This window comes from Somniosus microcephalus, chromosome 16 (genome assembly GCF_052327205.1).
Source record: "Somniosus microcephalus isolate GS21.2 chromosome 16, FLI_Smic_1.0, whole genome shotgun sequence".
In the NCBI taxonomy this organism is placed as follows: Eukaryota; Metazoa; Chordata; class Chondrichthyes; order Squaliformes; family Somniosidae; genus Somniosus; species Somniosus microcephalus.
In genome coordinates this window covers 94289623-94304508 of record NC_141002.1, presented here as the reverse complement: position 1 = coordinate 94304508, position 14886 = coordinate 94289623, and the positions used below count along the sequence as shown (strand labels likewise).

Here is a 14886-nt window from a genome sequence, read left to right as displayed (position 1 = left end):
CAGGGATCACGGGCAGATCAGGGTCCGCGGGGCGAAGCAAGGGGAGACGCCATTGAGCCGCGGAGAAGCAGGGAGAGCGCGGGAGACGCCATTGAGCCGTGGAGAAGCAGGGAGAGCGCGGGAGACGCCATTGAGCCGCAGAGAAGAAGGAAGAGCGCGGGAGACGCCATTTTGTGAAGCCACAGCGGAGAAGACAGGCGAGCACGGGAAGGACGGAAAGCGCAGGAGACGCCATTTTGTGCCAGCGGAGAAGAAGGGGAAGCGCGGGAGGCGCCATTGGTGATAGTTAACGCACAACCAAGGATGCCGAAGAGTGGCAGTATCTCTACGTTCGACAATGAAGTCGAAGATTGGGCGACATATGTGGAACGTATTGAGGTGTACTGCAGGGCAAATGAAGTGCCAGATGCTAATAAAGCACTGGTTCTGTTAAATTCCATGGGTGCAAAAACTTATGGGTTGCTGCGAAATCTAATAACCCCAGAGAAGCCGGTAAACAAGAATTTTGAAAGCATAGTAGAAATCCTACAGGACCACTTAAACCCCACACCGCTGCTGATAGCAGAACGATTTAAGTTCCATAAAAGGAACCAACACAAAGACGAAAGCAATGCTGAGTACCTAACGGAACTGCGCAAGCTATCAAAATACTGCCAGTTGGGAGCGGGACTAGCAGACACGTTAAGGGACAAGTTTGTGTGTGGGCTACAAAGTGAAGGAACCCAGAAAAGGCTTCTATCAGAAAAGAACCTTACGCTGGACAAAGCTTTCAGTATGGCAGTATCACACGAAGCAGCCGCAAGGGGCGCTGCAGAGATACAACGGGGACCGCAAGAATATGGCACCAACGAAATGACCTATGGAACAGGGAAGTGCTATCGCTGTGGCAGAACAACACATGACCAGAAAGATTGTTGGTTCAAGGACCAAGTGTGCAGACAGTGTGGGAAAGCAGGACACATAGCAAGAGTCTGCTGGTCTGGGGAGAAAACCAACAGTAAGAAATCTCCACAGGAGATGTACAAAAAGGTACACCAGGTGATGGACAGTGGTTCAGACGAACAGAAAAGTAACACAGACTCCGGAAGCAAGGAGCTGGGTTGTCTGAAACTACATAATGTAACCGAAATGGAGGATCACCAGACTATCTGGGTTACACTCAAGATAGACGGAGTCCAAGTGGAAATGGAATTGGACACAGGGTCAGCTCTAACAGTCATAAATCAAAGAGACTACAAGTGGCTATTTTCACACATACCCTTGAAAGCTACAGAGATTGTCTTGAAGACGTATACGGGGCAAAAAGTCTACCCCAAAGGAAAAATAAGGGTGAAAGTGACATATAAAGGTCAGGAAATGCCTAAAATGGATATATATGTATTGCCAAATGGAGGACCACCACTGCGAGGACATGAATGGACCCGGAAGATACATTTAGATTGGCATTCCATACAGGCACTGAAGGTGGAGGCCAAAAAGGATGATGACGTCACACCTGGACGACTGTCAAAAATGCTAACTGACGCAAAAGAAGTGTTCCAGGAGGGACTAGGAACACTAAAAGGAATAACAGCAACAATTAAAATAGAGGATAATGCAAGCCCAAAGTTTCTGAAGGCCAGACCAGTGCCTTATGCGATCAGACCAGCGGTTGAAGCACAGCTGGAAGGGTTGGAACGTTCAGGAGTACTGTCCAAAGTGGACTGGAGCAAGTGGGCTACACCCATCGTTCCTGTAATGAAGAGGTCGTTGAGGAATACGCCTGGGGAACCAAAGAAGGTCCGCATCTGTGGGGATTTTAAGGTGACAGTGAACCCAGTCCTTCACACGGTGCAATATCCGCTTCCACGAATTGAGGATATTTTCGCCTCGCTATCTGGTGGTAAACGCTTCACCAAAATTGATCTAGCCCAGGCGTACTTGCAAATGGAGGTAGAAGAAGCTTCGAAACATTACCTTACGATCAACACCCATAAAGGTCTCTATCAATACAACCGGCTGGTGTTTGGAGTAGCCTCGGCTCCGGCTATCTGGCAAAGGGCGATGGATCAGGTCCTGCAAGGGATTCCAGGGATCCAGTGTTATTTGGACGACACCTTGGTCACGGGCGAAAATGACGGTGATCACCTCGCTAACTTGGAGAAGGTGCTCGCCAGATTAAAGGAATATGGGCTACGAGCTAATCGCCACAAGTGCGAGTTTTTCCAGAAACAGATCTCGTATTGCGGCCATGTCATCGATGAACAGGCGTTACATAAGTCCCCTGACAAGATAGAGGCAGTAGTCAAGGCTCCAGCACCGGAAAATGTGTCACAACTGAGGTCGTTCCTCGGGCTGGTAAACTATTACCACAAGTTCTTACCAAATTTGTCTACGGTATTACAGCCGCTGAACACCCTACTGCAAACGGGGGTACCATGGAAGTGGGATGACAAACGTAGACGAGCTTTCCAGAAGTGTAAAGAATTGATCACATCAAAAGAGGTGTTGGCCTATTTCAACCCAGCACTACCAATTCGTTTGGCATGTGATGCATCACCCTACGGCATTGGAGTGGTGCTGTCGCACAAATTCCCAGACGGGTTGGAGAGGCCAGTAGCCTTTGCATCTCGGTCACTAACCTCAGCCGAGCGCAACTACGCCCAGATTGACAGGGAGGCCCTCAGCCTAGTATGGGGAGTAAAAAAATTCAACCACTATCTGCATGGACAGAAGTTCACCTTGCTGACTGACCACCAACCACTTGTCTCCATCTTTAATCCTAAGAAGGGCGTGCCAGTAATGACTGCACAGCGGTTACAAAGATGGTCCCTGTTTCTAGGGGCGAATCAATATGAAATAGAATATAAAGGCATGAGACAGCATGGGAACGCTGATGGGCTATCGCGCCTGCCACTGCCTACTGTGGAGGAAGCACCAGCAGTGGACCCTATCGAGATATTTTATTCGTCAATAATTGAACGATTGCCAGTAACAAACGCGGATATAGAGAAGGAGACCCGCAATGATCCGACGCTGTGACGGGTATATGAATTGACGGTGAGGGGATGGCCAACACATGGCGACTCACTGTTGCCAGCATTCTCATCCAGAAGAGAACAGCTGTCAGTCTGCCAGGGGACAGTGATGTGTGGATCCAGAGTGGTGATTCCACCCAAGTTAAGGGAGAGAGTGCTAAATGAGCTACATGAAGGTCATCTGGGGGGAGTGAAAATGAAAAGCCTAGCTAGGGCTTATGTGTGGTGGCCGGGAATCGATCAACAAATCGAAGACCTAACTAAGAGCTGCTTAGGATGCCAGAAGGTCCAAAATGCACCACCACATGCCCCTCTACACCCATGGGAGTGGCCCTCCTCTCCATGGCAACGGGTGCACATTGATTTCGCTGGTCCATTCATGGACTCAATGTTCTTAATAGCAGTGGATGCTCATTCAAAGTGGCCTGAGGTGATAAAGATGTCTTCAACCACTACAGAGAAAGCGATTGCAGTCCTACGGACCATATTTGCCAGAAACGGGTTGCCAGAGCAGATCTGCTCTGATAATGGACCACAGTTTGTGTCCGACGAGTTCCAAAAATTCATCAAAAGGAATGGGGTAAGGCATTACACATCCGCCCCATATCATCCAGCCACCAATGGATTGGCTGAGAGGTTCGTACAAACCTTTAAGAAGGCGATAAAGGCCATGTGCGACGAGGAAATTCCACTACGGCATAAGATGGACAATTTCTTATTAGCCTACCGAAGCGCGACACATGCAGTTACCAACCAGACCCCGGCCATGATGTTCTTTAACCGAAGGTTGAGATCTCGTCTGGACTTGCTCAGACCAAATGTGCGAAGAAATGTTGAGGACAAACAATTCCAGCACATCAACGAGAAGCCAACAAGGAGCTTCAATGTAGGGCAACCAGTCTTGGCCCGGGACTATCGAACAGAGAAGTGGCAACCCAGAACGATATGTACAAGGCAGGGGCCATTAATGTACACAGTGGATGTCGGGGAGAACATTGTGAGACACCACGTCGATCAGATCTTAGCATCACAGGAATGCGTCAACCCCATGTCTCGAGTACCTGGGGATGAACCCGACATACCGGTAGTATCTACTTCAGACCCAGTAGCAGTGGAACCCGATGAACTACCCGATGAAAGGGGGTCAGAATCGCCTCTGCACCAAGAACAAGAACCTCCGGAAAGGCGCTATCCCGAAAGGGTCAGGAAGCCGCCCCAAAGACTGAATCTATAAATGGACTTTTGTTATTGAATGTACATGTAAAAATGTAATTGTTATTTGAATATTAAGGGGGTATTATTAATCTAAAAAGGGAGGAATTGTAGTGTATGTGCTTTAAGTCAGAACTACTTTTTACAGCTCCTGTATACTGTAGTACCGGCAGTGACCACACCGGTATATAAGCTGTGCGCATGCCTCTGTACCCCAGTCTAGAGATTACCCTCCTCCAGTAAAGACCTGTTATTTGTTTATGTACAGCATCCATGTAATTATTTATCCACTGAACCACGGATGTAACAGTTTGTGATGGGTTTCTTCCAGACTCGAGACTGCTGTACCGGCTACTTTGGAAAACAATGTCAAGCATGTCCAGGAAAGGTTACAAACTGGTGCTTTGGGAATGGCATTTGCCAAGATGGTATTAACGGCACAGGGACATGCGAATGTGAAGAAGGTTTTGCAGGGACAGCATGTGAGACCTGTGTCGATGGAGAGTATGGAGTACATTGTGATCAAGGTGCGTTCTGTGACTGTGTCCTTATCTTAACTGATTGATTACTAGATACATATTGTCCCCAATCAGGGAATGATTGCCTCTGGCCATTACAGAAGTAATTCCACAATCCCACACAACATTGTTCTCAAAGTCACTCTCCCTGAGAGCTCAGCTCCATATGTGTTAGCGGTATTACATAGAATTACGTAGAATGTCCAGCTCAGAAATAAGCCATTCAGCCCAACTGGTCTATGCCGTTGTTTATGTTCCACCCGAGCCTCCTCCCACCTTACTTCATCTCACCCTCTCTGCATATCCTTCTAAACTGTTCTCCCTCGTGTACTTATCTAGCTGCCCCTTAAAGGCATCTGTGATAAAATTACATAGAATCATAGAACAGTACAGCAGAAGGAGGCCATTCAGCCCCTCGAGCCTGTTCCGCCATTCAATGAGATCATGGCTGATCTGTGACCTATCTCCATATACCCGCCTTTGGCCCATATCTCTTAATACCTTTGGTTAACAAAAATCTATCAATCTCAGATTTAAAATTAACAATTGATCCAGCATCAATTGCTGTTTGTGGAAGAGAGTTCCAAACTTCTACCACCCTTTGTGTGTAGAAGTGTTTCCTAACTTCATTCCTGAACGGCCTGGCTCTAAATTTTACACTGTACCCCCTAGTCCTAGAATCCCCAACCAGCGGAAATAGTTTCTCTCTATCTATCCTATCAGTTCCCCTTTAATATCAGGAAAAATAACCTTGAAAGGGTCCAGATTATCGTGAAAACCCAACAGGTTCACAAATGTCCTTTGGAGAACCTGCCACCCTTACCTGGCCTGACCTACACATGTGAGAAGTCACACAACACCAGGTTATAGTCCAACAGTTTTATTTGAAATCACAAGCTTTCGGAGCGCTGCTCCTTCGTCATCTCTCCACTTCACCTGACGAAGGAGCAGCGCTCCGAAAGCTTGTGATTTCAAATAAAACTGTTGGACTATAACCTGGTGTTGTGTGACTTCTTACATTTGTCCACCCCAGTCCAACACCGGCATCTCCACATCATGACCTATACATGATTGAGTAGAATGGGCCGATACTCTCTGGAGTTTAGAAGAATGAGAGGTGATCTCATTGAAACATACAAGATTCTGAAGGGGATTGACAGGGTAGATGCAGAGAGGTTGTTTCCCCTGGCTGGAGTGTCTAGAACTAGGGGGCATAGTCTCAGGATAAGGGGTTGGCTATTTAAGACTGAGATGAGGAGGAATTTCTTCACTCAGAGGGTTGTGAATCTTTGGAATTCTCTGCCCCAGAGGGCTGTGGATGCTGAGTCATTGGGCTGGATTTTCCTAAGCCCCTGGAGTCTGGTTGGAGGCGTGCGGGCGATAAAAATCGGAGATCCGGGGGTCCCGACCCCATCCCGCCTCCAACCCGCCTCCATGTCAATTTCATAGGAGTCGGGTTGCCGACAAGTGCTGGAACCCGACTCCCAGAGGCGGGAAGGGATTAAAGGCAATTAAACTGCCTGTTAACAGGTAGTTAACAGGAAGTTTTTTGCCTATTCGCGATTTTTATTGTTGGTTTGTGGGCTTCCCGCCAGCTCCAAACCACGAAAAGTTTTCGAGGCGGGACGTGGGTCTGAGGTCTTGGAGGGGTCGAGATGCCCAGTGTTCAGGTGAGTGAGGGGTGCAGGAGTGCAAAGGTAAGTGTTTTGCAAGTGTTTAAAGTGTTTAAATAAGTTTAACTTACTTTTACTTACCTTTACAGGAGTCCTGCATTCCGATGTCGGGAGTCGGCTGCAAGAACCACAGAAGCTCCGATTTTTAAAAAAAAATCAGCTTCTTGGTTTCTGCAGCAAAATGATTTTAAAGTTATCCTGAGAAAGGACTGAGGCTGAATTAGCAGTTTTTCAGTGCTTGACAGCTTCAAACAGCTGTTAAACACTGATCTTTCATCTGCCAAAAGCTTTTGACAGATGAAATGTCAATCTCTGACGTCACCTGTTGCCGGGAGGCCCTTAATTGGCCTGCTGAGCCCACAGGGCGGGCTCAACAAGGTCAATCAGAGGAAAATCCAGTGGGTTGGCCACATCTCCATGGAGGCGGGACAACAAGCCCGAATGTTGGGTTCCCACCTCCAACCCGCCCCCGTAGCAAAATCCAGCCCATTGAGTATATTCAAGGCTGAGAGCGATAGATTTTTGGACTCTAGGGGAATCAAGGGATGTGGAGATTGGGCGAGAAAGTGGAGTTCAGGTCAAAGATCAGCCATGATCTTATTGAATGGCGGAGCAGGCTCGAGGGGCCGTATGGCCTACTCCTGCTCCTAATTCTCACGTTCTTATGAGAAAGGAATAGAAGGATATGTTGATAGGGTTAAATGAAGAGGGGTGGGAGGAGGCTCTTGTGGAGCATAAACACTGGCATGGACCAGTTGGGCCAGTTAAGGGGAGATTTAACAGAGGCGCTCAAAATTATTAGGGGTTTTGACCGAGTAAATAGGGAGAAACTGTTTTCACTGGAAGGAGGGTCGGTAACCAGAGGACACAGATTTACAGTCATTGGCAAAAAGCCAAAGGGGTGGATGAGTAGAATTATTTTTACGTAGTGAGTTGCTATGATCAGGAACGGACCGCCTGAAAGGGTGGTGGACGCAGATTCAATGGTAACCTTCAAAAAGGGATTTGGATAAATACTTTGAAGAGGAAACATTGCAGGGTTACGGGGAAAGAGCAGGGGGAGTGGGACTAATTGGATCGCCCTTTCAGAGAGCCGGCACAGGCACGATGGGCCGAATGGCCTCCTCCTGTGCTGTGTGTGTCTATGACTCTACGATTCCAGGCCCAGGGGGTTGACTCCCAGTTCCCTCTGAGGTGGCCTAGCAAGCCACTCAGTTGTAAAGACAATCAGTGATCAGGGTGGGCTGACAATGTGGCCTCGTTGGCATCCTGGGAACAAGCTCTTTATAAAAAGCAAACCATTTGCATTGCAACAGGTGAGGTGAATGACTAGTTAACCTGTTGCTTAGGTTGACAGAGAAATGGGGCTGGATTTTCATTGAGGAGGCGTGTAGGAGGCGGGACTACAACTTTCGGGGTTGTAGTCCCACCTCCATCGAGTTCTAGCCAACCCACGTGATTTTCACTTGATTGACCTTGTTAAGCCCACCCAGCGGGCTCAGCAGGCCAATTAAGGGCCACCCGGCAACAGGTGACGTCACAGATTGACATTTCATCTGTCAAAAGCTTTTGACAGATGAAATATCAGCGTTTGACAGCTGTTTGAAGCTGTCAAACACTAACAATCTGTACTCCAAGTTAATTCCTTCCTCTCAGGCTGATTTAGAGATCTCTCCGGGACAGAAAGCTGAATGCTGCAGATTTTGACAGCTCGCGGCCATTCTGCTTTCTGTGCCGGTGAGATGAGGGACTCCCGAGACCTGAAGGAAGGAAGGCTGTAAAGGTAAGTAAATGTAAATAAAACTTCTTTAAGCACTTTACACACACCAAACACACTTACCCCTGGACTCATGCACCCATCACTCACCTGAACACCGGACATCTCGAACCCTCCAAACCCTTCAGCCCGACGGTCCGCCTCGTTAACTTGATGTGGTTTGGAGCCATCAGGAATCCCACACTTCAGCAATAAAAATAGGGATTAGGCTAAAAACTGCCTGTTAACTACCTGTTAACAGGCAATTAATTGGCACTAATCCCCTTCCCGCCTCGGGGAGGTGGGTCCCAGCGCGGGTCGGGTATCTGCCTCCTTTGAAACTGGCATGGAGGTGGGTTGGGGGCGGGATGGGTTCGTGCCCCCCCCCCCCGATTTCGGGATTTTAACCCCCACACGCCTCCAATCCCGCCTCCACGGCCCAATGAAAATCCTGCCCATGATGTCCATAACATCAAGAGAATTTCTTGCTTTTCTTCAAATGTTGGCATGGAATCTTTTACACCCATCTGAGCAAGGCAGACATGCCCATGGTTTAATGCGACTGGTTTCCCAACTGAATGTTCCCGATTGGGGGAGTGGTAGCCGGAGGCCAGCGCTGGTCCTAGAAACTACAGGCTTGTAGATCCTGCTTTTCCATTCATTGAAATGAATGGATGGAAAATCGAGGACAGTAAGCCAACAAGTTCCCAACCAGCTTTCCCTGCAAGTGCTGCTCCTTTCCCCGAAGTCTCATCCAAAAGACCTGTTGTAAATGGTGGAGTGCTCCCTCAGTATTCCATTGGATGGTCAGCCTAGATGATGCGCCTATGTCCCGGAATGGGACCTGCAGCCACCATCACCTGAGATACGGCAGTGCTACCAACTGAGCTAAGCAGATACTTTTAAAAATCCTTCCTGGAGCTGCTGAAGCGAAAGGCTCCAAATGTGATGGCTGGGACTTGAAACTCAGCTTAGCAGTTTGGAACATCACCACCTCCAAACTTACATAGGATTACATCGGGTGTACGGCACAGAAACAGGCCATTCGGCCCAACCAGCCCATGCTGGTGTTTGTGCTCCACTCGAGCCTCCTCCCGTCTTTCCTCATCTAACTCTATCAGCGTAACCCTCTATTCCCTTCTCCCTCATATGCTTGTCCAGCCTCCCCATAAATGCACTGTGGTGTGGAGATGCCGGAGTTGGACTGGGGTGGACAAATGTAAGAAGTCACACAACACCAGGTTATAGTCCAACAGCTATATTTGAAATCACAAGCTTTCGGAGCGCTGCTCCTTCATCAGGTGAAGTGGAGAAATGCATAAAGACACAGCTTATATAGTCAGAGAATAATGTCAGATGTTTACAGGTAATCTTGCCAACTGCCATTTATCACACCTCGGCAGAGAGATAATCACAGCAATCAAAGGTGTGGATGGTGTCCAAACAGGTCAGTCAGGAAAACATTACATCAAAGAACAATGAGGTGGGGTCACAAGGGGTCAAATATTGCAGATGCTGGGATCTGTACGAAAAACAAAAAAACAGACAAAAAACATTTTTTTTTTGCTGGAAATCACAGCAGGTCCGGCCGCATCTGTGTAGAGAGAACAAGCCAATGTCAACTCGAGTCTGGATGACCCTGCGTCAGGTGGGGTTACATGTAGCGTGACATGAACCCAAGATCTCGGTTGAGGCCGTCCTCATGGGTGCGGAACTTGGCTATCAGTTTCTGCTCGACGATTTTGCGTTGTCGTGTGTCTCGAAGGCCACCTTGGAGAATGCTTACTCGAAGATCGGAGGCTGAATGTCCTTGACTGCTGAAGTGTTCCCCAACTGGGAGGGAACACTCCTGCCTGGTGATTGTTGCGTGGTGTCCGTTCATCCGTTGTCACAGTGTCTGCATGGTCTCACCGATGTACTGCTCCGGGGCATCCTTTCCTGCAACGTATGAGGTAGACAACGTTGGCCGAGTCACATGAGTATGTACCATGTGCCTGGTGGGTGGTGTCCTCACGTGTGATGATGGTATCTGTGTTGATGATCTGGCATGTCTTGCAGAGGTTGCTGTGGCAGGGTTGTGTGGTGTCGTGGTCGCTGTTCTCCTTGGGTTCATGTCACGCTACATGTAACCCCACCTGACGCAGGGTCATCCAGACTCGAGTCGACATTGGCTTGTTCTCTCTACACAGATGCGGCCGGACCTGCTGTGATTTCCAGCAACAAAAAAAAATGGTTTTTGTGTGTTTTTTTGTTTTTCATACAGACCCCAGCATCTGCAATATTTGACCCCTTGTGACCCCACCTCATTGTTCTTTGATGTAATGTTTTCCTGACTGACCTGTTTGGACACCATTCACACCTTTGATTGCTGTGATTATCTCTCTGCCGAGGTGTGATAAATGGCAGTTGGCAAGATTACCTGTAAACATCTGACATTATTCTCTGACTATATAAGCTGTGTCTTTATGCATTTCTCCACTTCACCTGACGAAGGAGCAGCGCTCCGAAAGCTTGTGATTTAAAATAAAGCTGTTGGACTATAACCTGGTGTTGTGTGACTTCTTACATAAATGCACTGTGGTAGCGAGTTCTACATTCTCACCACTCTCTGGGTAATTCCCTATTTGATTTAAAAACAGAAAATGCTGGAGATACTCAGCAGGTCAGGCAGCATCTGTGGAGAGAGAAACAGAGTTAACGTTTCGGGTCGATGACCCTTCGTCAGAACTGGAAAAAGCTGGAGATGGAACAGATTTTAAGCAAGTGTAGGGGCAGGGAAAGGGGGGAGGGGAGGAAAGAACAAAAGGGAAGGTCTGTGATAGGATGAAAGGCAGGAGAGATTAAGAGACAAAAGGGATGATGGTGCAAGGCAAAAGGAGATGGTAATGGGACAAGCTAAGAAACAAAAGATGTCTCTAGATGAGTTATTTGATTTGATTTGTTGGTGACTGTCTTATATTGATGGCCTCGAGTTTTGGTGTTCCCCACAAGTGGAAACATTCTGTCTACTCTATCAAAACATTTCATAATTTTAAAGACCTCTATTATGGTCACCCCTCAGCCTTCTCTTTTCATCCTTTCCCGATAGTTTCAAGCTCCAAGTCGCACACCATATATCGCCACTCCTTCATCGTCACTGGGTCAATACCTAACAGCATTGTGGCAGTACCATCACGACAAGGACCGCAGCAGTTCAAGAAGAAAGCCCACCAACCACCAGCTTCTCAGGGCAACTAGGGACGGGCAATAAGTGCGGCCTTGCCGGTGTCGTCCATATCCCAAAAACAAATCTTTAAAAATGATGCTTACCACACTATGCCATAGGATGTTTCTTAAATTTTTTTTTGCATTTACAGTGTGATGCTATGCAAAAATAAACCTGTTACTATTAATTACTTTCTAGAATGTAGATGCGCCCATGGTAAATGTAATGAAGGAATCGATGGGGATGGTACTTGTGAATGTGATCCTGGATGGCGAGGAGTCAGCTGTGATATTCGTAAGCTTGAATTCTTTACGTTGTTTACTAGAGAATCAATCATTTGTCAGAGGTAATGATAGAGCTACCTCAGCGTGCTGTAATGACGAGTCAAGAGTAAAAATAATTTTCCTCCATTGTAGCTATTAGTCTGGCAAACTGGTAAATGAGCTGTTTTGCTCCGGTTACTGAAGGTATCGGATGGCAGGAATGACATATGAGGAGAGATTGTGTCGATTGAGCTTATACTCACTGGAGTTTAGAAGATTGAGAGGGAATCTCATCGAAACCTATAAAATTCTGTCAGGCCTGGACAGACTAGATGCAGGAAGGATGTTTCTGATGGCCGGGCAGTCCAGAACCAGGGGTCATAGTCTAAGGATAAGGGGTAAGCCATTTAGGACTGAAATGAGGAGGAATTTCTTCACCCAGAGAGTGGTGAACCTGTGGAATTCTCTGCCACAGAGGGCGGTGGAGGCCAGTTCATTAAATATATTCAAGAAAGAGTTGGATATATTTCTTAAGGCTAAAGGGATCAAGGGATATGGGGAGAAGGCAGGGACAGGGTACTGAATTTGGATGATTAGCCATGATCTCATTGAATGGCGGAGCAGGCTCGAAGGGCCGAATGGCCTACTCCTGCTCCTATCTTCTATGTTTCTATGTGTGGTGTCCTGAGTGATACAGTGGGAGCCTTCCATAGAATGATACAGAAGGAGGCCATTCGGCCCATCGTGCCTGTGCCGCCTCTTTGGAAAAAAACAATCCAATTAGTCCCAATCCCCTGCCCTTTCCCCATAGCCCTGCAAATTTTCCCCTTTCAAGTATTTCCCCCCCCACCTCACGTATTTATAACTGTTGCTTGCTTACCAACAGTACAACTTTGTTGCTTGTATCTGGAACCAGCTGACTTAGTTACTGGCTGAAAGTATGACGTTTAGAAAGTGGGAAAGTGAAATCCTAATTCTGGAGCCACTAAGTGAGGGTTAGGTGTAGGTTCGATCCCAGCTTTGTGCAGGCGAGAAGGAGATCAGGCAGAGTCACTTGGTGGCCAGCTGTAGGAGTCAGTGCAGTCGTCTGGATGCAAGCTGCCCTCTCGACAACATATATCCCAAGGCCTATTGGACCAGAGGTGAGGAACAAGTTACAAGAAGGAATCATTTAATGAAAAGAGAGAGAAAAAAAAACCTATTGAAGATGTGGAAAATATCACCTTATTTTGAAATAGGCTGCAAAAGAAATTTGCTGATTCTTTTTCCCGTAATGTATTTCATCATTTAAAGTTGCACCTTATCTCAAGACACACCATGCTGAATGATGAGTGAATTATAACATTCTAAGCCACATAGCTTCCACCACTTGTTAAACCATGATGGTGTCTTGATAATGCATTGAAGGAATAATCTATGGTGATGTCTTACAAGACCTTGAGTATTACTTGAATAAGAAGCCTCCTTTGCCGTTTTATTTTTGACTATGCTATATAAGGAGAATGTGCATCCCTGATTTCTGACCTTTTCTCTCAAAACATTAACTTACAAAACTATAATGCATTTAGCACGGCAAAATGTCCTAAAGCGCTCTATAATCAGAGTTCAGACCCAAGCAGCAGCTTGAGGGAAATCAAAGGAGAAGTTGAAAACACGATTGAAGATGTGGATATTAAGGAAGTTCTTGAAGATGGACAGAGATGTCTCAAGATGGAGGGGCTTAGGGAGAGAGTTCTGGAATTTGAGAGATAAGATGGTTGAAGGCTGGGACTGGCCAAATGGATAGCCAAATGGTGAGAAACTAATAAATGTTGATATTCAGAGGGATTTGGGTGTCCTTGTACACGAATCACAGAAAGTTAACATGCAGGCACAGCAAGCAAATAGGAAGACAAATGGTATGTTAGCCATTTGGTATGTAAGCATTGCTGCAATTATATAGGGCTTTGGTGAGACCACACCTGGAGTACCGTGCACAGTTTTGGTCTCCTTACCTAAGGAAGGATATATTTGCCTTGGAGGCGGTGCAACGAAGGTTCACTAGATTGGTTCCTGAGATGAGAGGGTCATCATATGAGGAGAGATTGAGTAGAATGGGCTTATATTCTCTGGAGTTTAGAAGAATGAGAGGTGATCTACAGGAAACTTTTTTTTATCCGGCACCGACGGGACCGACGTGGTGCCGGTTCATCAAAAATTCCGGATAACCGAAAGCCATAGTAAAAGATACGGAGCTGAGAGCTCCGCATAAAGCAACAAACCCTGTTGCTTAGCAACAGGTTCAGAACAATGGCCAAAAGTTCCAAGCGTCTCTGTAGCTTAGCAACAGCTGCAGCCACACCCTTGCACAGCAACAGATGGAGGAAGGCAAGTAATAAAACTTACCTGAACCTACTCCTGAATTTTGCTGGTTAACCGAGATTTCCGGTTATTTAGGTGCTGGTAAATCGAAAGTTTCCTGTAAATTCTTAGAGGGCTTGACAGGGTAGATGCTGAGAGGCTGCTTCCCCTGGCTGGAGAGTCCAGAAGTAGGGGTCATAGTTTCAGGATAAGGGGTCGGCCATTTAGGAACAAATTCATCAATCAGAGGGTTGTGAATCTTTGGAATTCTCTACCACCAGAGGGCTGTGGATGCTGAATCGTTGAATATATTCAAGGCTGAGAGCGATAGATTTTTGGACACTAAGGGGATCAAGGGATATGGAGATCGGGTAGGAAAGTTGAGTTGAGGTCGAAGATCAGCCTTGATCTTATTGAACGGCGGAGCAGGCTCAAGGGGCCATATGGCCGACTCCTGCTCCTAATTCTTATGTTCTTGTATGGTCATTTCCAATCCTGTACATTCCTAGGTTGCTATGTAAAGCTGTGTCCTTTTTGGTAGAGTAGAGGGAGAGGGGAATGCACAGGAGAGTACAAGTAGGTGATCAAAGGATGTGAGGAAGAACGTAGGGTCAGAGCTGGTTGGAGCGTTATTGAGAAGCAAGGCCAAGGAGAAATTCACAGATGAGGACCAGATAGTGAAGTCAGTACACTGTACGGGATCATCTGAAAGATGGCACCTCCGACAATGCAGCTGTCCCTCAGCACTGCACTGAAGGGTCAGCGGAGATGGTGTGTGTAAGTTCATACTGAGGTCCTGGACCCAGAACCAACTGTCTCAGAAGTGACACATCATAACGCTGATATCTATGTTCAATATTATTAAGATTTTCCTATATTATATACTATTTTAACATTTCTAA

At 46.9% G+C, this 14886-nt stretch overlaps 1 protein-coding gene across 1 annotated transcript in view; it reads left to right on the top strand.

The window, feature by feature from the left end:
* Positions 1 to 14886, top strand: part of LOC147106398 (stabilin-2-like) — a 206221-nt gene that overhangs the window by 108020 nt on the left and 83315 nt on the right. The window contains exons 38-39 of the mRNA XM_086009731.1: positions 4561 to 4756; positions 11580 to 11675. Coding sequence (XP_085865857.1) covers positions 4561 to 4756; positions 11580 to 11675 — 292 coding nt within the window. The remainder of the gene's footprint in view (positions 1 to 4560; positions 4757 to 11579; positions 11676 to 14886) is intronic.